Source organism: Ovis canadensis, chromosome 1 (genome assembly GCF_042477335.2).
Source record: "Ovis canadensis isolate MfBH-ARS-UI-01 breed Bighorn chromosome 1, ARS-UI_OviCan_v2, whole genome shotgun sequence".
In the NCBI taxonomy this organism is placed as follows: domain Eukaryota; kingdom Metazoa; phylum Chordata; class Mammalia; order Artiodactyla; family Bovidae; genus Ovis; species Ovis canadensis.
In genome coordinates this window covers 128258502-128284526 of record NC_091245.1, presented here as the reverse complement: position 1 = coordinate 128284526, position 26025 = coordinate 128258502, and the positions used below count along the sequence as shown (strand labels likewise).

Here is a 26025-nt window from a genome sequence, read left to right as displayed (position 1 = left end):
ATCTTGTCCAACTTTCTCAATATACAAGCATGGCATTTGAACCTAAAGAAATTCATTTCAAGTCGATTCAGCAAGCACACATTAGAGGACAAGGCATGTCATGGATGGTGAGGATGAGGAGGGGACTAAGAAAGGGCTCTATCCAAAGGAGCTGTGCCTTATGGGAGCAACCTAAATGTCCACTGATGACAGAGGAATGGACAAAGAAGTGGTACATATATACACTGGAATATTACCCAGCCATAAAAAAGAATAAAATAGTGTCATTTGCAACTTGAATAGAACTAGAGATTATCATACTGAGTGATGTAAGTCAGACAGAGAAGGAGAAATATAGTATGACATCACTTCTATATGGAATCTAAAAAGAAATGATAAATGAACTTATTTACAAAACTGAAACAGACTCACAGTCTTAGAGAATGAACTTGTGGTTTCAGGAAAGGATGAAGGGAAGGGACAGTTAAGGAGTTTAGGATCAACATGCTAACACTGCTATATTTAAAGTGGATAACCAGTAAAATCCTACCATGTAGCATAGGGAACTCTGCTCAATGTTGTGTGGCAACCTGGATGGGAGGGGAGTTTGGGGAAGAGTGGATACATGTATATGTATGGCTGAGTCCTTTTGCTGTCTGCCTGAGACTATCACAACATTGTTATCAGCTATAATCCAATAGAAAATAAAAAGTTTTTTAAAAAAGTTAAAACTCTAGAAAATGAGAAGTATATTAAGAGAAAATAAGTGATTTTAGAATGTGCTACAGGCAATTAAATCCAATAACTTTTGTTCTTCCTTCAGACCCCTCAGCAACTACACAAAGGTGAATAAAATCATATGCCCTTTTATTTACATAATGTGAACTATTTTGAATTTTATGTTTTACACAGGAAATAATAATTCTCTAATTAAAAGTTTTCTTAGACTATAATATTTTTCTACCTCTACAGAAGGATTATACTACCTCTGATTTTACAGATTGCTTTTTACCAAATCAATAACCAAAGTTATCTAAATGGTATTCATCCTATTAAAATATGCAACTCCAGGAAGCCAAGAACTCTTTAAAAATTCAAGGAAATATGATTGTATCTGGAATTCCTTAAAAGATTAGTTTATTCAAGAGCAACATTTCTGTCACATTGCAGGATAGCAAGAACATATGAAATAACCTCCTGATTTCTCTTACGAATCATTGTTCAATCTCTCAGGTATGTCCAACACTTTGCGAACCTGTGGTTGGCAGCACAGCAGGCCTCCCTGTCCTTTGCCATCTCCTGGAGTTTGCTCAAACTCATGCCCATTGAATCAGCGATGCCATCCAACTGCCTCATCCTCTGTCACTCCCTTCTCCTCCTACCCTCAAACTTTCCCAGCATCAGGATTTTTTCCAATGAGTCGGCTCTTCACATCATGTGACCAAACTATTGGAGCCTCATTTCTTTTAATATACAACATATAAAACTCAAAGATAGTTTCCCAATTTTGACTACTCTGATTGTGTAATGATGACAGAACATCTATATCTGACAGAGAGAAAAAAAAAAAAGGGAGTTGGTGGTCAGTCAGTTCCTAAAGTGGGGGATAATAGTAAATGAACAAAATAGAAAATAGTATTTCATGTAGGCATGAAGAGGCATTAAACTGTTCTACAGAATCCAGGCCTCTAGGCTGGTCTGTATTAAGTTGGCAGGATACTTTAATAAGAAAGTAGTTTTCATGGTAGAACCTGGGAAGATAATTCAGATTTTGGGAGTTAGAAGACGGATTTAAAAATTGGAAGCCATTTAATTCATACTGTTTGGGAAAAAGATGACTTCTGGTTGCTGATAGGCTTCTAGCATCTCTTTTGAGAGTCATTAGAAGCAAAGTGAAGTGAAAGTTGCTCAGCCGTGACTGAGTCTTTGTAACCCCATGAACTGTAGCCTGCCAGGCTCCTCTGTCCATGGAATTCTCCAGGCCAGAATACTGGGGTACCTTCCTTCTCCAGGAGATCTTCCCAACCCAGGGATCAAACCCGGGTCTCCCACACTGCAGGTGGGTTCTTTACTGACTGAGCCCCCAGACAGTCATTAGACAGAAATGCATCTTGGAAGAGACTAGGAGAACAAAGCTCAGTGGGTGAGAAGTGGCTGAGATAAGAGGCACCACAGGACAAGAGTAGGTAGACTAGGAATTCTTTAAGAAAGCTGGAGAAGTTTTCCAGTCTAGCTGCTATAACATGTTATCACTATATCTACTTCATTTGTTAACAGTGTCAGTGAAACGGGAAGTCGCTTTGTTGTGTCTGACTCTTTGCAACCCCTTGAAATTCTCCAGGCCAGAAAACTGGAGTAGGTAGCCTTTCCCTTCTCCAAGGGATCGTCCCAACCCAGGGATCAAACCCAGATGTCCTGCATTGCAGGCAAATTCTTTACCAGCTGAGCCACAAGGGAAGCCCAACAGTATCAAAGAAGATCTAAATATCCCTGTTGGCCTAGAGGGCTTATGTGCACTGCACCAGTGGGTGAGATGTTCTTAACAGCCAGTCTCAATGTCTTTGTACACTACAAGTTGTATAAGAACATCTCCTTAGGAATACCTTGATGGTCCAGTGGTAAAGAATCCACCAACTGATGCAAGGGACGTGAGTTTGATCCCTGGTCTGGGAAGATTCCACATGCCACGGAGCAACTAAGCCTGGGCACCATGACTACTGAAGCTCGTATGCCCTAGAACAGATCTGAGCAACTAGAGAAGCTACGGCAATGAGAAGCCTGCCCCTGCAACTAGGCAACCAGAGAGTAATCCACTGTTGGCCTCAACTAGAGAAAGCCCTGGCATAGTGATAAAGACCCAGCCCAGTCAAAAATTATCTATAAATAAATTTTAAAAATTAAAAGAAGACAATCTCTTTAGTGTGTTGTCTAATTACAATCAAATAGATTAGCAGCATGGTAAATATGCTTACTTGTATTTTATAGTCGAAGACAGTTTATAGTTTATATGGCCTTGAATTTAAGGCATCATTGTATGCTCAGAACAGTTGGTCATCATCTCTGGTTTAATTTGTGACTCAGAGGGTTATTTGAAGGATGTTGGGATATGGCTCTTTTCTTTCCTCCCTGCATTCAGCATTATATTTTACTGCAATTCTTTTCTCAGGCATCCTTGATGTGGTTTGCCATATTATAAAGCATGTACTTATGCTCAGTAACAACTGATATGTGTGATATAAATGGTGCATAAAAGACAATGATATCATTGCCTGATCATGATACTCTGTGAGAATCAGATGAGTTTTATGGAAAAATAATTCTGCTCAGCTCTCTTTTTACCAGCTGGATGAATATGGAATGCCTCACATAAGTGGACTTAAATTATATTAGCTAAGAAGATGGAGATGTTAGCCCTAATACTTTTAAAAAGTAATCTACTATCAAATTTATAGTGTGTAAATTTTTAATGGCCCCTTAGAGGCTATGTTTATAAGCAGTAAAGCAAATACCAAATTATTTTCTTCCAGCACATTGAAAAATGCTGAACAGATAAAAAGTTCCAAAGCAATGTTACAGATAATCACATTTCTATATTATGGGAGGGTGGGCATTACATCTAAAGAACTATAGGAATGTGGTAGCTTGAAGGGTAGACAGACACTTGTGAAGACCAAGAGTTCAAGGCACAGAGATAAGACTGCCCAGAAAAACCACAGCATAAAAGAAACATTAAATAAATACATAAATATATCTATATACTTGTGTACATAAGAAAATGCCAAATTAGGTTACCCCCAGGGTAAAAAATTGTAAAGAAAATGGATTAAAACATCTTTATTTGCATGTTTGTGAGGCTGAGAGGGAATTGTGTACATTACTGTGTATTTAAAATGTTTATGGATTGAGAGGGTAAGTATTTGGCTTTAGGTCAAATGAAAGAGTTTGATGTTTATGGCTTACATTAGTTAGGTCACAGTTTGCTTTATTGACTATGCCAAAACCTTTGACTGTGTGGATCACAACAAACTGGAAAATTCTTAAAGAGATGGGAATACCAGATCACCTTACCTGTCTCCTGAGAAGTCTGTGTGCAGATCAAAAAGCAACAGTTAAAAATGGACATGGAACAACAGATTGGTTCCAAATTGGGAAATGAATATGAAAAGGGTGTTTATTGTCACACTGCTTATTTAACTTATATGCAGAGTACATTGTGTGGATCCAGGGTGATTCGAAGGTGGGGACGGAGTCGGCGTCCTTGGAAATAACTTATTTAATTACAGATAGAGAGGGATTAGAAAATTAGCAGAGAAAAAGAGGCTGAATAACTGGGTTCACATGGAATACCAATCGCCACCTACGTAGGCCGCAGGCGTCTTCCCGTTCTCCCGAAGGAGAGGAGGCACTGAGGCCCCCCTGGTCCAATCTTAGAAGCTCAGGCAAAATTAGCAGGCTTGGTGGGTACCCATGCACCAGATGGGAATTCGGCCAGAAAAACGGAGAGCAAGAGAGAAGCGACATGGGGGAATCAGTCTTTCCGGAAACTGATCCCATTTCTTTATTTTTAGGTTTGCTTATATACCTTTTGTTATACATAGGGATGAGTACAGAGTCACGTGGGGGTCAGCAGCCCTGACCTTTATCAAAATCAGGTGCTTCACATAAATGTATAAAAATAAAAGGTCTTAGGGGTTTTACATCATCTTCTGGCTATGAGACCTGCTGACATTTTATGACCCTTTCTTTCTGGTAACCAAAAAACTTATTTTTTCCAAGGATGTTTTTTTCTTAAATCAGGCACCACCCTCCAAATAAAGTTGCATTCCTACAGGGTGAGGGTGTAGTGAGTTACTATCAAGAAAGGAATTCATGTAACCCAAGGTTAACATGATTAATCTTAAAGGTTAATACTTATTTCTCCTATATGCTAGTTATATTCATTATAAGGGCAGATAATATGGAGATTTATCAGCAAACATCAGCCCAACAAATGAAAATCCTTTCACCAATGTTCCCCTTAAGGTCTGTTTAGTCTTAAGATAGTGATAAAGTTACATTTTTACATAGCAAGGACACAGTGATTTATAACAAAGTACAGTGATCTATAACAAAAGAGAAAATTCATTAACTCAAAAAGTCTAGTATTGTTAACCTTAAAAACTATTATATTTCCTTTTCTATATTCCAAATACATTGATTAATATACTCCCAGGTGCCTAAGGATATGGAAGCCTGGAAGCAATCACTGACTCAACAATGAGAAAAGCCCTATGTTAATTAAGACTCTCAAAATACTCCAAAACTCTCTGTGCTGTTTATGGTTGAGAGGTAGTAAACAATCATGTGCAGTAGTGGCAGGAGTATGGATAATCCTGTCACGAAAGCTAGTCTGTCAGCAGAGAGGTTTGACCTGAGACACCCTTGTCACACCCAGGGCAGGGAATTAGCAGCAACTATTGGCACAACAAATGAAAATTCCTTCACCAATATAATTCCTAACCGACACACTATACTGACAATTTCCCAAAAGAATTTGCCTTTAGTAAGTCTAAAACATCTCGTGCCTCTCAGGTTGGGAGGCTGTAAAGAATCACATGTGGCCGGAAGAACCTATACAGGTGGGCTAGATAAACTTCAGAGGAGTCCATAAGCTGAAACACTCTTGTCATGCCCAGGAATTTTTATTGACTTGGAGCTGCAAGTTAACTCCTTCTCCAAGAGAAATGATGATGAGGGAGAGCCCCCCGTAAAGTCAGAGGTGTAGGTGAGAGCATGAAACAGTAAAGTAGATAGACTCTGGTTTTGGGATAGATGCTTGGGAACAGGGTGTTTCCTGAGGCTTGATCATGCCTTTGCGTATGCCAAGCCTCCTTCCTCATGACCTTTGCCATGGGTGGAGTTCCTCATGCTGGCCCCTGGCAAGAATACATTAATGCTGGAATGGATGAAGCACAATCTGGAATCAAGACTGCTGGGATAAATATCAATAACCTCAGATATGCAGATGATACCACCCTGAAGGCAGAAAGTGAAGAGGAACTAAACAGCCTCTTGATGAAGATGAAAGAGGAGAGTGAAAAAGCTAGTTTAAAACTCAGCATTCAAAAAACTAAGGCAATGGCATCTGGTCCCATCACTTCATGGCAAATAGATGAAGAAACAATGGAAACAGTGACAGATTTATTTGCTTAGGCTCCAAAATCACTGCAGATAGTGACTGCAGCCATGAAATTAAAAGACACTTGCTCCTTGGAGGAAAAGCTATGACAAACCTAAACAGCATATTAAAAAGCAGAGACATTACTTTGTCAACAAAGTCCCATCTAGTCAAACCTGTGGTTTTTCCAGTTGTTATGTATGGATATGAGAGTTGGACCATAAAGAAGGCCAAGCACAGAAGAAGTGATGTTTTTGAATTGTGGAGAAGACTCTGAGAGTCCCTTGGACTGCAAGGAGATCCAACCAGTCAATCTTAAAGGAAATCAGTCCTGAATATTCTGAATATTGGAGCTGAAGCTCCAATACTTTGCCCACCTGATGCAAAGAAACAACTCCTTAGAAAACACTCTAATGCTGGGAAAGATTGAAGGTGGGAGGACAATGGGATGACAGAGGATGAGATGGTTGGATGGCATCACTGACTCGATGGACATGAATTTGAGTAAGCTCTGGGAGTTGGTGATGGACAGAGAAGCCTGGTGTGCTGCAGTTCATGCGGTTGCAAGGAGTCAGAAATGACTGAGTGACTGAACTGAACTGAATAGTTAGGTCAAGGAATCCATAGGCATCAATTTTTTTATTTTATATATATAAGTCACATGCATCTATAGCCTAATAATAGTTAACATTTGTAGAATGATTTCTGTATTCAAGGAACAATTCTAGTTACTTCACATATCACTTTCTTCCCATCATGATATAAATACTATCATCTCTCTTTTACATTTAAGAAAATTCAATTTTTGAGAGGTTCTGCAAATAGCCATTAAGTATTAGAACTCAAGGTTTTAAATATACAGTGTTCCTTCTTAAATGTAGTTTAAAAGAGTTCATCCTCACAGCAGACAAACTAATGTCCAAGTGAAAAATAAAATCTAAATGCTAAGGATGCATTCTGAAACATGAAAATTCAGAAATTCTCTAGGTGGAGAAACCAAAGTGGGGACCAAGCATCCTGAAGATCAAGTGATCTCTTTATCTGGAGGGTGGCATGGGAGCTCAGGCACAGCTGTCTCACAAAACATTCCTGACTCTTTCTTCTTATTAATGGGCTTGATCCTGACAACTCTGTACTTAATATCAGATAGCTCTCCTAGTTCCATTTGCATTTTGGGAACAAGGAGTCACTGCTGATAATCTAGTTATGACTAACTAAAGATACTCACCATTCAGGATCCATGTGCCTAATAAAAGACAGGAATTCTTAGGACAGCATCAGTTCTTCATGGTTTTAGCAGCTTAGAGGCAATGGACCTTCATTCTCTACTCATATCAGCAAGATTTCAAAGTTCAAGAAACAAAGATAATAACTTATGGTACGCATTTGTTTCAAATTTTAAGACCAGTACACATTTGTTTCAAATTCTAAGACCATTGGGAAGCAGTTTTCTGTTTGGCATTCCCAACAGAATCATGATAGTGTCATAACTGATATTGTTACCCCCAAGAATAGAATCTGGCAGGTTAAAGGGTGTCAGGTGGAGCTTTGTTTCCCTAGCCACGTTTTCTGACTTTTTGGTGTCTTTCATCAGGTACTATAGTATAGATTTATATAGAATTATGCAACATAGTGTCTCATCAGGTGAGAATGCTTTTAAGGAAGGTTTGCATATTTTTAGGCTGCTTTGCTCTCATACAATATAGCAATCAGTGAATATTTAGGCTAAAAATATATTAAATTAGTTACAAATAAACTTTGGAATGCACATTTATTTTTCTTCATATTTGAGAAAGCAGTAGTTGCTTTCCTTATGCTTAAAATAGTGATGCTCTTTGAATATATTTTTAATCTCAGTAATGCAGACCAAGGATAAGATGGCTGGATGGCATCACAGACTCGATGGACGTGAGTCTGAGTGAACTCCGGGAGATGGTGATGGACAGGGAGGCCTGGCGTGCTGCGATTCATGGGGTCGCAAAGAGTCGGACATGACTGAGTGACTGAACTGAACTGAATACAGACCAAAGCCTACTGTATGCTGCTTCTTGCTAAAAGAGATTCATATGTTGACACTAATTACCAAATATATGATAATCACACCATATATCAAGGAAATGGGCTTAGAAGACAAAGATGACTGAGACACAATACCTCTCTTAAAATCGAAACCTAAAGCCTCCTATTGTAATTACGTAATTCTCATAGTTGGTCCTCATAATAGCTCAATGAATTAACTAGTGCTGTTTTCACTTTGCAGAATAAAGCATATTGATATGTTAAACAATGTGTACAAATTATTTGAATAAAACACTTTATAAAACCAGAAGGTTAGATAAAAGCTCTCTGCCTTCAAATATTTCATTACCCATATCTTCTGTTTGTTAGGGTTCCCAGGTGGCTCAGTGGTAAAGAATCCACCTGCCAATGCAGGAGACATGAGTTCAATCCATGGGTTGGGAAGATCTTCTGGAGAAGGAAACAGCGACCCACTCCAGTATTCTTGCCTGGCAGATCCCATGGATGGAAGAGCCTGCTGGGTTACAGTCCGTGTACATGACTTAGTGTACATGTACATGACTCAGTGACTAAAGTCATGTAGTGACTAGTGTACATGTGCACGACTTAGTGACTAGTACACAACTTAGTGACTTGTACATGGACACGTACAAGTCCATGTCCACGACTTAGTGACTAAAATCACCACCACCAGCCCTGTCTGTTTCTTAAGCCACAATAGCTAACAATAAGCTAACAAATGCTGAGAACCAAATGCATGACGTAGATGTGTCGAACTTTTATTACTCAGCTCTTTAGCACTTAAGAACCTCTCTAAAATAGGATTAAAATGGAAAAGAGGATGATACTATCCCAGGCAAAGTGCTAACCCACACACCAAAAGGTACTGGGTAGAAAATGAAAAGCAAGTCATTTTAGAATTCACATCACATACTTGTCTAGAATTTGAAAGTGAAAAACTTGCTGAGTAGAATTCCATCTTGTGACTTCAGTAAAGACAGGCTTGCTGTACAAAGCATTCCTTCCCATGTGTTGACAATCGATTAAGAGAACGTTTCCACATCACTCTCCCAGAATGAAGTCTGCAGCTCCTGAGGATGTGCTAAATGTGGTTTGACTGTTTGTTTTTCCTGTGTTACCTTGTGCAATAATAGACCGTGAAAAATCACCCTAAAATTGTTGAAGCAAAAGCATTTTTCAAATTTGGTTTATAAGCTGGAAAAGATGAACAATCAATGACACCATTTCACCTTGCAATATCATGGGACACAGGAAGTGTAGTCCCTTGGAATCAATTTTATAGTCAAGACATTAACCTCTGTGGTCATTTGCCCAGCAGGAAGAGTAAACTGTTAAAAACACAGAATCAGCTGCTATTCACTTCTTTTTATGATTATAAGTGTAATAACAGCTTCCTCTTCAATTACATGACTGGAGTTATTTTGCTGGTAAAGTACCAAAAAGGGTGTATATCAAAAGCAAATTTAGTTATTATCCCTTTGCAGAAATTCCCTGAAATAAGAGCAATAATTCATTCCTTCCCTAGTAGCTCAGATGGTAAGTAATCCACCTGCAATGCAAGAGACCCTGGTTTGATCCCTGCATCAGGAATACCTGGAGAAGGAAATGGCTACCCGCTCCAATATTCTTACTTGGGGAATCCCATGTTCAGAGGAGCCTGGCAGGCTACAGGCCATGCAGTCTCAAAGAGTTGGACACAACTGAGTGACAGCATGTACAGGTTTTAATTAAAATTAATTTTGACCAAAATATTATCTGGACCTAAAAACTTAGAAAAACTCATGCTGCGTCTCTTTCATCTCTACAATGGAGAAGAGAGGGACAGAAACAATAATTCTCCCCTCTTCATTTGGAAATTCAGATATTCTTGCCCAAGTGAGTTTGAGCAGACTCCTCTGAACATGGGATTCTCTAGGCAAGAATACTGGAGTGAGTTGCCATGCCCTCCTCCAGGGGGTCTTCCTGACCCAGGGATCAAACACAGATCTCCTGCTTTGCAGGCAGATTCTTTATCACTGAGCCACCAGGCAAGCCCATATGTGTATAGTTCTATGTAATTGTATTTTACGTCTGTGTGCTTAGTTGCTCAGTCATGTCCAGCTCGTTGTGACCACATGGACTGTAGCCCACCAGGCTTTTCTGTCTGTGGGGATTCTCCAGGCAAGAATACTGGTGTGGGCTGCCATGCTCTCCTCCAGGGGATCTTCCCAATTCAGAAATCGAACCCAGGTCTCCCGCATTGCAGGCAGATTCTTTACCATCTGAGCCACCGGGAAACACATATCTTATGTCTAGGTCTTTCATAACCATAGCCACAATCCAGGTGAAGAACTGTTTCGTCAGTGGTTAACTTTTCAACATTAGAAAAATTGGCATTTGTAATGAATCAGATATATGGGCCATCATTTTGCTTTTTTATATTTAAGTATGTTCGATTTAATTACATCTGAGGTCTTTTAAATTTATTTTTAATTGGAGGATAATTGTTCTACAATATTTTCTTGGTTTTTGCTATACATCAACATGAACCAGCTTTAGGTATACATACGTCCCCTCCCTCTTGAACTTCCCTCCCACTCCACCCCCATCGCACCCCTCTAAATTGTCACAGAGCACCAGTTTGAGCTCCTTGTGTCATAGAGCAGATTCCCACTGGCTGTCTATTTTACATATGTTAATATATATGTTTCCAAGCTAATCTCAATTTGTCCCACCCTCTCCTTCCCCCAGTGGGTCCACAAGTCTGTTTTCTATGTCTGGGTCTCCTTTGCTGCCCTGAAAATAGGTTCATCAGTATCATCTTTCTAGATTCCATATATATGGGTTAATATATGATTTTTGGTTTTCTCTTTCTGACTAGCTTAACTCTGTATAATAGGTTCTAAGTTTATCCACTTCATTAGAACTAACTCAAATGTGTTCATTTTTATGGCTGAATCATATTCCATTGTATATATGCACCACAATTTCTTTAGCCATTTATCTGTTGATGGATATCTAGGTTGCTTCCATGTCTTAGCTATGGTAAGTTGTAATAATGCTGTAATGAACATTGGGGTACATATATCTTTTTAAGTTTTCTCAGGGTATATGGCCAATAGTGGGACTGTTGAGTCATATGTTAGTTTTATTCCTAGTTTTTAGAAGAACTCCATACTTTTCTTCAGAGTGCTGTATTAATTTACATTCCCACCAACAGTGCAAGAGGGTTTCTTTTTCTCAACACCCTTTTGAGCATTTATTGTTTGTAGATTTGTTGATGATGGCAATTCTGACCCGAATGAGTTGATACCTCATTGAAGTCTTGATTTGCATTTCTCTAATAATGAGCAATGTTGAACATCTTTTCATGTGTTTATTAGCCATCTGTATGTCTTCTTTGGAGAAATGTATGTTTAGGTCTTCTACCCACTTTTTGATTGAGGTTGTTTGTATTTTTTTCTGGTATTGAGTTGCATGAGCTATTTATATATTTTGAAGATTAATCTTTTGGGTCAATTTTTTCATTTACTATTATTTTTTCCCATTCTGAGAGTTGTCTTTTTACCTTGTTTATAGTTTCCTTTGCTGTGTAAAAGCTTTTAACTAGGTCCTACTTGTTTATTTTTTATTTTATTCCCATTACTCTAGAAGGTGGGTCATAAAGGATCTTGCTGCGATTTAATGTTAAAGAATGTTCTACCCATTTTTCCTCTAACAGTTTTTGGCTTCCTCTAACAGAGTTTCTGGTCTTACATTTACATCTTTAATCCATTTTGAGTTTATCTTTGTGTCCAGTGTTAGGAAGTGTTCTAATTTCAGCGTTTTACACGTAGTTGTCCAGTTTTCCCAGCACCATTTATTGAAGAGACATATCTGAGGTTTTTAAAGAAAAGTCAAGCTCACAGTGGACTTCCTCAGTGGCTCTGTGTTAAAGAATCTGCCTGCAATTCAGGGCACAGACTCATTCCCTGGGTCAGGAAGATCTCCTGGAGAAGGGTATGGCAACCCACTCCAATATTCTTGCCTGGAGAATCCCATGGGCAGAGGAGCCTGGCAGGCAACAGTCCCTAGAGTCACAGGGAGTAGGACACAACTGAAGTGACTTAGCATGCTTGCAAAAGTCATAGTAGTGATATAGCAATTGAGGTAACATGAGGGATGGAGCAGAGAAGGAAGAAAGATCAAGTCAAAGTATTGTACCAAATGTAATAATCTTTTCCTCCAGATTCAAGCAGATGCAGTGACCCCAGGAAAGCATACACTGGTAAAATAGACCAGATCCTTCCATGATACAGTGTAATTTCTTTTTCTTTTTAGTTTCCACATTAAAGAAAAAATGGTGCTCACACAGTTGCAGATCATGTATTACTGTTTTACAATGAACATTACTAATCCCACATTCTGTTGTCAGAAAAAATTTCCTAGACTTTGAAATAAGGGGCATTGGAATGAATTACTCTGTAGCTTATCTAGTTCACCCTTCAGGGTATCTCTACTTGCCATTGCTTTTTTTCTCTTATATAATTCTATACATTGTAGAAAATTGACAATAATGCAGATGGTTATTGTTCATTGAAATAAAAATGATTTGTCTGCTGGAGTTCCGTTGACTTTTCCCTCTTTGTACAGTGAACACTTTGCAACTCTCTTTGCAAATTCATTTCATAGGCTCTGACAGCCTATGTAAGTGTGTTCTCCGGATTCTCTTTTAAGACAGTTGTGACTTATTAACAGTTATCCCCTTATTCATTAATGAGTTAAATAAAATACTCAGTATGTTTTGTTTTATTTGCATGAAGATCATAACTCTACTTTTTAAAAAAATTTTCTCTTAACACAGAAGGAAAATGTTTAAACATATGGAAACGTGCTTATATTATTATTTTTTATTATTCACTATTATTTTATATTGTATCATATTTTTAAACATTTTTCCTTCTGTTTTTCCCTTCCCAGTCCACAGAGAAAAAATTATACTATTACACGAGGAATTAACAGCCTATCTTTCGCATGCTACTATTAACCTAGTATTATTATCATATAATATGTGGATAGGTTAGTAATGGGCTTCCAAGGTGGCTCAGTGAATAAAGAATCCTCCTACAGTACAAGAGGTGAAGAGATGTGGATTCAGTCCCTGAGTGAGGGAGATCCCCTGGAGGAGGGCATGGCAACTCGTTTCAGTACTATTTCCTGGGAAATCCCATGGACAGAGGAGCCTGACGGGTTGCAATCACTAGGGTTGTAAAGAGTCACACACGAATGAAGCAACTGGGCACACATGCGCAGGTCAGTGATGTTGGAATCTTAGGGATCACAAATCATCAAGGACCATCTCATCTAACATGTAAGAAAGATATTCAAAGAAGTTGTGATGTGTATAAAATCAAAATCTTGCTAGTGGGAGAATCACAAATAGAGCCTAACTCTTAACATATGGTTTTACTTTATTTTCTTTTTGATGACATCATTTTAAAAAAAAGTGAAAATTAGGAGATTTCAGAACTCTAATCTACCTGTGTGGTGGTTTAGTCACTAAGTCTTGTCCTACCCTTGTGACCCTATGGACAGTAGCCTTCCAGGCTCCTCTGTCCATGGGATTCTCCAAGCAAGAATATTGCAGAGGGTTGCCATTTCCTTCATCAGGGAATTGTCTCAACCCAGGAATCAAACCCAGGTCTCCTGCATTGCAGGCAGATTCTTTACCAACTGAGCTATGAGGGAAGCCCCAAATCTACCTATAGTAATCCTATATATAACCACAGTCTTATAAGTTGAAAATAGTGTACATTTCACAGGAAAATGAATATTTTGTAAAACCCGGAGTATTCAAAAGACATACCAGAATATACACATTAATGACAATGTTGGTGCCAGTGAGTTAAATCTCCACAATCTTGCTTTTCTCTGTCATTTTCTACTTGCTGTACGGATCTACTTCACTGCAAAAAATAAGCCTTAAAATAAAACATCACTAAGATTTAATAACTTTTTAATGAATTAATCAAATGGTAGAGTTAATGGACAAAGATGACTTTTCTCTAGGTAGATGCTACTTGTCCTGTTATAGGGGATGTCTTAGAATAAGTACAGTTGATCCAGGGCAAAGGTGTCCAGTAAGAGACTGTTCGTATTTGATGATAGAAGCTCAGGTAGTCTTTTCAGAAAAAAAAATGAGGTCATGCAGCAGCTTGTTACCTTCTTTATCTCTTCCTCTGTTTCTCTGTTAATGGATAAATATATGTATATATATAACTAATTCTGCTTGCTGAAACTAACATTAGAAACTAACACAACATTGTAAATCAACTGTACTCTAATAAAAATTAACTTAAGAAAAACAAATGAAGGGAAAGTAGGTTGGGTGGTGGAAAGAGAGCCCACAATCCACAGGGCTAACTATTGTGTCCCTAGATATAATATCATCAGCTTGGTAAGAACTATAAATGGCAGCGGTGCTTAAGTGGGATGCTTGTGACATTCAACACAGGGCATAATTGGAGATTAGAGTTATTGCAAATCAGGGCCAGGGCTAGGGTGGGGCAAGTGGAGAGCTTGGGGTACAACATGGAAAGAAGCCATTGTTTGCACAACCCTGAAGCGAGTGTACCCATAAGAATGAGACGCTTCTGTAAACCAGATTGGTGGGATGGGAACAAACATAGCAAGACATTAGGAGATCAGAAGATCCCTAAGGGGACAGGAGGGGAATCCCCAGAGCAGCCACACGTAAGCCATGGTGAGAGCTAAGATTTCCTGCTGAGTAGTCATGCCAAGTATTTTAAGCTTGAACAGTAACTCACATTCTCTTGGAGTGTAGTTCCTCTCAAATTATAGCCTACATCCCTAAACTCTGCCCTGTGCATGTTAGCATTTTATTAGACTTCTAATTGCCACTGAATGAGTCCCCAGTCACATAAATAAACACATTGATTTTTCAACCCAAGAAAAACATAACCCCCCCCCCCCCCCGCAATCACTTCTGTATATTAAATGTGAAGGTTTATCACTGACTACCTCATTATCCCAGACCCAAAGTTCAGGTCTTTTTAAGCATCAGAGTTGCTTCTATCTCTATTCGTGGACCAGTAGGGTTAGGCAATCACACTTTTAATTATTATGTAATCTCTTACTTCTCACTGCCCCCATTTAACACATCAATTTAAAAAAAATCTTGCAGGTTTCCTCCCTAAACCTCATATTATATTCTCTCAAGCAATCGTGGCATTGTTTATGCAGTTGGCTCTTCCTGAAGATCTCTTCACATCCACCCTTCTTACCAAGATAATGGGAGACGATCTCTCTCTCTCACGAGATGTGAACTAACTCTTGGAAGGCAAAGGTCTTTTCTAAGTTCTCCAGTGCATTTTTCATTGGAGAACTCTAGCACAAAGTTAAAGCTCAAAACATATTTAGTGAGCTGAATTCAGAACAAAGACCTGATGTCAGTGTATCAAAGAGCATTAGAGGTGGGATAGTTGCGAATGAGAAGAGTGAGCTGGAAAGGCACGTGCCCCATGTCACTCTGAGCTTTTTTTGTAGCCACTGATAGATTGCAGTCTTACACACTCTGTCACCATCATCAGAACAAGTCACCCACCCAGTGTTACCTGGACCTAGAGGGGAGATATCACTGGATATCTCTTTCCTCCATCTTGGGCTGTTCTGAGTTTTAAACAATTCTCTCTGTCCACCACTGCTCTGTGGGCTTGGTGACTTCCTTTGCTTCAGGTTAAGTTCAGTTCACTCAGTCATGTCCGACTCTTTGCAACGCCATGTACTGCAGCATGCCAGGCTTCCCTGTCCATCACAAACGCTTGGAACTTGCTCAAACTCATGTCCCTCAAGTCACTGATACTACCCAACCATCTCATCTTCTGTTGTCCCCATCACCTCCCACTTTCAATCTTGCCCAGCATCAGGGTTTTTTCCAATGAGACAGTTTTTCACATCAAGTGGCAAAAGTACTGGAGCTTCAGTTTCAGCATCAGTTCTTCCAATGAATATTCAAGACTGATTTCCTTTAGGATTTACTGGTTGGATCTCCTTGCAGTCCAAGGGACTCTTAAGAGTCTTCTCCAACACCACAGCTCAAAAGCATCAATTATTTGGCACTCAGGTTTCTTCACGGTCCAACTCTCATATCCATACATGACTACTGGTAAAACCATAGCCTTGATTAGATGGACCTTTGTTAGCAAAGGAATGTCTCTGCTTTTCAATATGCTATGTATGTTTGTCATAGCTTTTCTTCCAAGGAGCAAGCATCTTTTAATTCCATGGCTGCAAGCACCATATGCAGCGATTTAGGAGACCAAAATAAATAAATAAAGTCTGTCACTGTTTTCATTGTCTCTCCATCTATTTGCCATGAAGTGATGGGACCAGATGCCATTACCCTAGTTTTTTGAATGTTGAGTTTTAAGTGAACATTTGCATGCTCCTTTTTCACTTTCATCAAGAGGCTCTTTAGTTCTTCACTTTCTGCCATAAAGGTGGTGTCATCTGCAGATCTGAGGTTATTGGAGGTTACTGATATTTCTCCTGGCAATCTTGACTCCAGCTTGTGCTTCATACAGCCTGACATTTTGAATGATGTACTCTGCATATAAGTTAAATAAACAGAGTGACAATATACAGCCTTGATGTACTCGTTTCCCTATTTGGAACCAGTTTGTTGTTCCATGTCTGGTTCTAACTGTTGATTCCTGACCTGCATACAGATTTCTCAGGAAGCAGGTCAGGTGGTATGGTATTCCTCTCTCTTCAAGAATTTTCCACAGTTTGTTGTGATATACACAGTGAAAGGCTTTGGCATGGTCAATAAAGCAGAAATAGATGGTTTTCTGGAATCATCTTGCTTTTTCCATGATCCAATTGATGTTGACAATGTGATCTCTGGTTCCTCTGCCTTTTCTAAAACCAGCTTGAACATCTGGAAGTTCATGGTTCACATATTGTTGAAGCTTGGCTTGGAGAATTTTGAGCATTACTTTACGAGCTTGTGAGGTGAGTGCAATTATGTGGTAGTTTGAGCATTCTTTTACATTGCCTTTCTTTGGGATTGGAATGAAAACTGACCTTTTCCAGTCCTGTGGACACTGCTGAGTTTTCAAATTTGCTGGCACATTGACTTCAGCACTTTAACATCTTTTAGGATTTGAAATAGCTCAAGAGAAATTCCATCACCTCCACCAGCTTTGTTTGTAGTGATTCTTCCTAAGGCCCACTTGACTTTGCATTCCAGGCTGTCTGGCTCTAGGTGAGTGATCACACCATCGTGATTAGCTGGGTCATGAAGCTCAGTTCAGTTCAGTTCAGTTCAGTCGCTCAGTTGCGTCCGACTCTGTGAATCGCAGCACGCCAGGCCTCCCTATTCATCACCAACTCCCGGAGTTGACTCAGACTCACATCCATTGAGTCCGTGATCCCATCCAGCCATCTCATCCTCAGTCGTCCCCTTCTCCTCCTGCCCCCAATCCCTCCCAGCATCAGAGTCCTTTCCAATGAGTCAACTCTTCTCATGAGGTGGCCAAAGTACTGGAGTTTTGGCTTTAGCATCATTCCTTTCAAAGAAATCCCAGGGCTGATCTCCTTCAGAATGGACTGGCTGGATCTCCTTTCAGTCCAAGGGACTTTCAAGAGTCTTCTCCAACACCACAGTTCAAAAGCACCAATTCTTCGGCGCTCAGCCTTCTTCACAGTCCAACTCTCACATCCATACATGACCACAGGAAAAACCGTATCTTTTTATAATTCTTCTATATATTCTTGCCACTTCTTCTTAATATCTTCTGCTTCTCTTAGGTCCATACTGTTTCTGTCTTTTATTGAGCCCATCTTTGCACGAAATGTTCCCTTGGTATTTCTAATTTTCTTGAAGTGATCTCTAGTCTTTCCTACTCTATTGTTTTCCTCTCTTTCTTTGCATTGATCACTGAGGAAGGCTTTCTTATCTCTCTGTGCTATTCTTTGGAACTCTGCACTTAATGGGTATGTCTTTCCTTTACTTCTTTGCCTTTAGCTTCTCTTATTTTCTCAGCTATTTGTAATACCTCCTCAGACAACCATTTTGCCTTTTTGCATTTCTTTTTCTTGGGGATGATCTTGATCACAGCATCCTGTACAAGGTCACCAGCCTCCATCTATAGTTCTTCAAGCACTCTGTCTATTAGATCTAATCTCTTGATCTATTTGTCACTATAAACATAAGAGATGTTATTTAGGTCATACCTGAATGGTCTAGTGGTTTTCCCTACTTCTTCAATTTGAGTCTGAATTTGACAATAAGGAGTTCATGATCTGAGCCTCAGTCAGTTCCTGGTCTTGTTTTTGCTGACTCTATAGAGCTTGTCCAACTTTGGCTGCAAAGAATGTAATCAATCTGATTTCAGTATTGACCATCTGGTGATGTCCATGTGTAGAGCCTTCTCTTGTGTTGTTCAAAGAGGGATTTTGCTATGACCAGTGCATTCTCTTGTCAAAACTCTGTTAGCCTTTGACCTACTTCATTTTGTACTCCAAGGCCAACTTTGCCTGTTACTCCAGGCATCTCATCACTTCTTACTTTTGCAGTCCGCTATGATGAAAAGGACACTTTTAGGGGGGTTAGTTCTAGAAGGTCTTGTAGGTCTTCACAGAATAGTTCAACTTCAGCTTCTTCTGTGTTACTGGTTGGGGCATAGATTTTGATTACTGTGATATTAAACATCTTGCCTCAGAAATGGACAGAGATCATTCTGCCGTGTTTGAGATTCCACCCAAGCACTGCATTTTGGACAGTTTTGTTGACTATGAGGGCTACTCCATTTCTTCTAAGGAATTCTTTCCCACAGTAGTAGATATAATGGTCATCTGAGTTAAATTCTCCCATTCCAGTCCATTTTAGTTCACTGATTCCTAAAATTTCAATGTTCACTCTTGCCATCTCCTGTTTGACCACTTCCAATTTACATTGATTCACAGACCTAACATTCCCGGTTCCTATGCAGTATTGTTCTTTATAGCATCAGACCTTACTTCCATCACCAGTCAAATCCACAACTGGCTATTGTTCACTTTGGCTTTCTCTTCATTCTTTCTGGAGTTTTTCCTCTGCTCCTCTCCAGTAGCATATTGGGCACCTGCCAACATGGGAGTCATCTTTCAGTGTCCTATCTTTTCGCCTTTTCATACTGTTTATGGGGTTCTCATGATTGAGGTTAGAAGCTTCTAGTTCAATTAGGTTTGTTGAATGTGTTTCTAAGGCCTTCTCATGAGCCACATGACTGTTTTCCCTTTGAATTTGTTTCCCAGTGGTGTCTTTAGTCCACATGTTACTCATTCCACATTACTTGAAGAAGAATTATTTCTCAATGCCAGTGCCAAAAATTCAGACTCACAGGATCTTTTTGTCTTGCTAATAAAAAAATTTAAATTCCTGTTTATGCAAAAGTCAATGAGTAACTCTGCACCTAGATGACACATTACTATTAATTGTAACTCTTTGGATGTGAGTAACAGAAATCTCATTTTATTTTAATTAGTTTAAACCAAAAGAAGACTTTATTGGCCAATATAATCAAGGCGCATAAAAGACAAGTAAATCTGGCTTAAAGGATGCTGGGAACAGAGGCTCCTGAATCGGCAGAAACTTTTGTGTCCCACTTCTTTGTGTGTTTTTCTTTCTTTTCTTTTCTTTTTTTTTTTTTTTAATTTTCTGTCTCTTGAGAAGATTTCCCTGAACAGATGACGTGGTTCTTGAATTCCTTTTGTTAGCAGTGATTATTTCCAGTTTAGGAGAAAAGAGACCCTCTTTTCCCAGATTCACTTAGAAAAAGTCTGAGGAAGAAGGAAGACAAATTAATAAACACTCATAGCACATGATTGGAGCAAATGGTAATGATAGTTATTTTCCCACTCATGAAGAGTTATTACTAAATGTATTATGAACAGTTTTAACTGAATTCTGACCCTACATTTAACTCTGAGACAAACAACTTGCTCAAATTAAAATAAACTCAAAGTGTGCCCTGTCTCAGATCTGAGTAGACCTCCCTCCCTCTCTCTTTCACACAAACACACCCAATAATCCATTCCCTATTTATTTAAAGACAACCATAATGGCAACCAACTCCAGTACTCTTGCCTGGAGAATCCCATGGACAGAGGAGCCTGGGGGGCTACAGTCCATGGGGTTGCAAAGAGTCAGACACTACTGAAGCGACTTAGCACTCACGCACATAATGTCCTTCAACCCATGGTACTTTATCTTTTCTCTCTTTCAAACCAATGCATCAGATTTATACAAATATTTGATATAATTTATTTTATAAATATTTCATCACCATAAGTGACATCTTCTGGACAAACTCTAAACCAGTTCTGATTTGAAAATGTAAAATCAAAATCAAATATGGATGTCAGCACAAGGTGTCCTCCTTGAAAGCACAATGAGAATATTTGCTCCACTATGAGCACACTTTCAATTAAAAAAAAAAAAAAAAAAAAAAGCCCTACCAGATTTGATGGTGGAAGACATGCACACTTGTTAGCCCTTAGGCAGTGGAATACACAAAGAATTTCCCATATAGCAGGCCTGATACCATTTCCTGGGGAAATACAAATCCATTCCTAGGGAAAAGACTTTGAGGGTATGGAGCCCCAAAGATAGATTATAAATCAAACTTAAAACCAAAACAGAACAATGAAAACATCAGATGCAAGAGTGAATGAATTTATTAGGTGAAGCAAAGCTGGATTTCCATGAATTTTGTAAGAGAAGTTTATGTAATTCTGATTCAATTGTTTCAACAAAATTACAGATTTGAACTCAATATTTTGGTTATTAATTTCACTGAAAGGATTAGTGAGTCAGTGTTCAACACTAGAGAAACGATGAGATGCTGATGGTGAGAGGGGTTAGCTAACATTTCTGAAAGGGGCTATGGTAGCTGTAAGTAGAGACTGAAACGTTTTGCTCAGAAGTTCTGGAAATTCAACAAGTTGATCTACAGAAGTTTGATCTACAGATTGGCCTATAGCGAGAAGACTGGCAGCTCCTAGAAGCCAAGTAGGCTGGGTGGTAGAACCTGGATCCACACCTCAGGGAAGGGAAGCCATGAATTCCATAACCCAGCAGTCTGAAGACTCTGGATCCACAGCCCACTCTGGATCCCCGGTCCAGAGAGTAGCAGCTTCTAGATCCATAACCCAGGGAGCAGCCTCTAATAGACCCACATCCCGGAGAACCAGAAAAAGTTATCTGGAAGGGACTGCAGAGTGTGGAGGTCCTTGGGCAGTAGCAGGACGTCTGACAGGGCTTGAGCACCACAGGGGTGGGCCGGCAGATCCTGGGACAACAGAGGTCAGTCCTGTAGACCAGGTTGCTGAGGAAGGAGGAGCCACAGGAGGAGCCACAGGAGGAGCCTGGGTAGCCCAGGTGGACCCCGAGGGAGCGGGAGGAGAAGTTTTCAGAACAGCATTTGTAGGACATGTTGTTGACAGGAGATGTGAGATCAGCTGAGTTACATGGAGGCCACTCTCTGAGCTTCAATGTCATGACCTGGACTTCGAGTGTATATATATATACTCTTAGACCTGGATGCGTCACTGTGAAGAAAGATGGTTCTTCCTCCTTTCTCACCATTTCATACAGGCATACCTCCCTAAATTATTGCTTAAATGTATCACGTCTTCACATACTTAATTATGCTTTAATCATGCTGATAGAAAGAAATTACTCAGTTTCTTTCCCCTGGAAATTGATGTGACTTGACTTCCAAAATCATCGGTCATCACATCTCCAAATAGCCCCTCCCACTTCTCATCCATGTGTGCAGTTATGCCCTGTTCCTACCAGGTAATCTTACACACATTTTCCTTCACTTGTGGTAGGTTATTGTTCAAAATCGTTTCATGTCATCTTCAAAAACATACGATAAGGATTTCTCCAAATACTAACTATATTCAATGGTCTTACCAATCTATCAGTTGGGACTTTTTCCTATTCTAATTCATATAATTTTTGAAGAATATGAAAAATATGTTTATATACACATATATGCATAACTGAATCACTTTTTCTGTACACTTGAAATTAGCAGAACACTTTAAATTACGTTTCAGTAAAAATCCATGAAATCCTTGATATCCATTAATTTGGCTTAATTAAACCAATTCATTGGCAAAATTTTCATCCTACCTTTTCTGTGATACCCTTGACTTTCTCACATCTGAGTTCATGATCAGAATTAAGGGATAGAGACAGCCATCCTTGGTGTTCAGGCTAATAAACTGCTTTAAAAAGAATGGAAGCTTAAAACATTTCCTTAGATGATATTCTTTTAAGAAACAATAAATATAACTCTGTGAGAGAGACCTTGAATAAAGTGTGTGCTAGACTTGAACATCTTCATGTACCATCTGATACATCTGTCTTGTAGTAAAGTTCCAGGGAAAGTTAACATTTCCTGCAACAACTAACTTGAAGTATTAGAGCTATATGAGTCTTTACCGTCCTCTGATCAATCTACACATAAAAAAACATTGTCCTAGAGAGGTTTAGTAACTTTCCTTTAATAACTCAGTGCCTGAAAAAAATTGAAGTTTAGACCTTGATCTCCGTATACTGAGTCAAGATTCAAACACTGCAAAGATAAAAGCAAATTCAACTTTAACCTGTCTCATAAATGAATCTACTAAGCTTACTTACACTAAGATATAAATGCCTGATAAAGGCTTATTTACTTCTCCTAAGAATATTTGCATTGGGTAGTGTCCAAGAGAGAATTCCATGCATCCCTCATCTTTATACATTTAAAGTATATTTGACTTTCTAGCCTAAGAAAGAGAAAAAAATCCTGTGCAATCTATACTTAGATTAATGGGTAAAAAAGAAAGAAAAAGAAGAAGAAGAAAGACTTTTTAAAATCTGGCGTGTTCCCATTTGTCTTCTTTTGAATCTAACATTTTATTTGATTGAACTAAGGGAAATAGCATTCACAGCTGTCATTGAAAAGAAAGCTCCCTAACTACCTGAAAATTAAGTTGCTTTATTCCAAAGCACGCTGCTTCAGAGCACTTAGTTACTTTGTTTTATGATTATCTCTGCCATGCAGAACCCAAAGTGTAGCATGCATCACATGAAGTGCCCTTGTGCAATACTTAAACCATCACTCTGATTCACAGAAGTAAAATAAGCTATGCTTTATGAATGGATACCTATTAAATTTGTTAAAGATGTATGTGTCACTCTCAACACATGGGATTCTTTATTGTGCCAGCCTTTAACTTCTTTGGGATGGATAATGTTTATATATTTATATTAATAGTTGGTTTCTGCTTAAAAAAAAAAAAGAGATGATCTAATATGCATATGTTCTTGCTTTTCCAGGCCAGCTCTCTGTGTTTGGGAATTAAAATGAAAATGACTCAGGAATAAGTCAATTCCAATTAACATCCCCTCAACCCATTCCTAATAGGTTAACACTTTTCATTAGCGTTATTTGTGTACATTGTACAAGTGCTAATTATTAACTCATAAATGCAAATAAATGTGTCCCTCTGAAAGTCGGAAAAGGCAAAACAAACTAGAGTAGCTTTAATAGTTCAGAAGTACATCCTGGAACTAATAAAATACTCTGTGTGCTTTGTATGCACAGGCAAATGTTTAAGAGAAGAAAAAAAATCACTCTCTGGATAAATCAGAGGGAAAATGCAATATTGGAAAACTTTTTTTATGAGAAATAGAGGAATACCAACATTACATAGAATAGAACACATTTTAGAGTACCCACTAGTCATAAGTAGCTTATGATCTGAATGACTTAAATAGTGATGGTTTTTCTAAGTGTCAAAAATGACAGTCTCTTTTACAATGTGTTTTCAGCCATTTTTGAATGCCTTTCCTCTACTAGGCAGTAGTAGAAAGAATGAAAATCCATGTGCTCCATCCTATACCTTTTTCCCTTCCTGTTCACTTTTTCTCTGGATCCTCAAAATTGCCTTTTCTAGACCTAAAGGATCTTTGCATTGCCCCTTCACCAAAGGCTCTTCTTAACAACTAAGGTGTTTTTATAATTTTTATAGTTTTTTCTTTGTTTCCAATTTTTATTCATCTTATTTCTTTTTTTTTTTTTAATAATTTTTTGGCCTTATCAGGAGGCATATGGGATCTTATTCCCCTGACCAAGGGTGGAACCCTGGCCCCCTGCAGTGGAAAAGTGGAGTCTTAACCACTGGACCACCCTGGAAATCCCTTCACTAACAGCTTACTTTCCAAACTTTCTTACCAGAGGGTGATCTGCCTGTTAAGCACTATTGCTAGGTATGGGCTGAAAGACCATTTCTGGGTAAAGAACTTGAGATAAACCACTTTCTTTTCCAGAGGGCATTCTGCTTCATTGTTAGAATTCTTCTTAGTACTGGTACTCCTCTTGTATGATTACAGCTTTTTCCTGCTTCATATTGACCCAGTTTACATCTTCAGAACTGCATCATCCATAACTTTTAATTGAAGTGAAAAGGCCAGAGTAGCTGACTTCTAAAGGGTTCTGCTTACAGACCTCTCTGATTTTTTACACTTGGATTTACCCATTGAAAAGTAACAAAACATCTTTAAAAAAATGCTAATATAACTTCCCTCTTTCAGAGGTTCATTCAAATCAAGTTTCATCACTTATCTTTATTTTAAAAAATTTTTTAAGAGAACAAGCATCTTTTGAATCTTATTAAGCTTGACGGCTTCAAAATAGAATACATGCTCCAGTTGAAAGGACACCCCAGTTGACTTACCACCATCGCTTTTTATGGATATGAAAAGTGGACTTTTTAACAGCCACAGTTCTACCTCACTTCCCCTTGGTGCCACATTGAGCAGTGTGTGACTAACAGGGCAGAAGGGAGTGATAGGTTTCACCTTGTATTTGAAGGGAAGATCAATCCCCGGGTGTTGGGTGGATCATTTAACTGGTAGAGGCAAGTGGAAGTGTTTCCAAAACTTAGTTTTCAAATCTCCATCTTGAAAAATTTTAAAGATGGAGATAATCTGGAAAAAAATTCTTAAGGAGCCAGAAAAGGAATTCAGTTTCATATTCAACTCTATGTTGTTCTGTTGTTGTTTTTGTTTGTTTTTGTTTGAATTGAGCACTGCGGGCAAAACAAAAGCAGAGCACAGCAGCTGCAAGCTTCCACCTATAGCACAGCAGGGTGGAAACTCAGACAGGTTTTCTATGTAGCAACCTTGATAATTTCTTCTAAATAAACTTTGGTCTTTTCTCTTGAGGCCTCCAACTCACTGGCAGAGGCTCACCCATGTTATGAAAGGTAATCTGCTTTACTCAAAACCTACATTTATACATTATACAGAATTTATACATTTATACATTATACAGAAACATCTGGGTTGGTGTTTGGCAAACAACTGGACACCATATCCTAGCCAAGTGGAAACACTAAGGTTAACCATCACAGATGGTTATCAAGGCATTCAACAATACTTGCAAATCAACTGTTGTCAGGCATCAAAGTGTTAGTAAACAATGCTTTCATTAGAAAAATGCAGTTATTTGTCTCTGTACTATATTCTTTTTGTTAATTTAGTATTTGTTTGTTTTAGCAACATTGATAATATGGAACCTGTGGAAGTCTCAGTATCTTTCAGTCATCTGGATCAAGTTATATTTAAAGTTTCAAGATTTAAAACTACAACTGCATTTGAAAAAAAATATGAGATTTTTGATACAAATGTTTTACAAAGGTAAAGCACCATCTGGGAAAGACAATCATCTTGTTTACACATATAAGAAAGAATGCTTCAAAATATTCACAAATAAGTACTGACTTGATGGACATGCATTTGAACAAGCTCTGGGAGCTGGCGATGGACA

At 38.7% G+C, this 26025-nt stretch overlaps 1 protein-coding gene across 1 annotated transcript; it reads right to left on the bottom strand.

The window, feature by feature from the left end:
- Positions 1 to 21134: 21134 nt before the first annotated feature.
- LOC138430309 (keratin-associated protein 13-2-like) lies at positions 21135 to 21632 on the bottom strand. The gene has a single exon (XM_069572437.1). The coding sequence runs from the start codon at positions 21630 to 21632 to the stop codon at positions 21135 to 21137; it is 498 nt and encodes a 165-aa protein (XP_069428538.1).
- Between the last annotated feature and the right edge of the window lie 4393 nt (positions 21633 to 26025).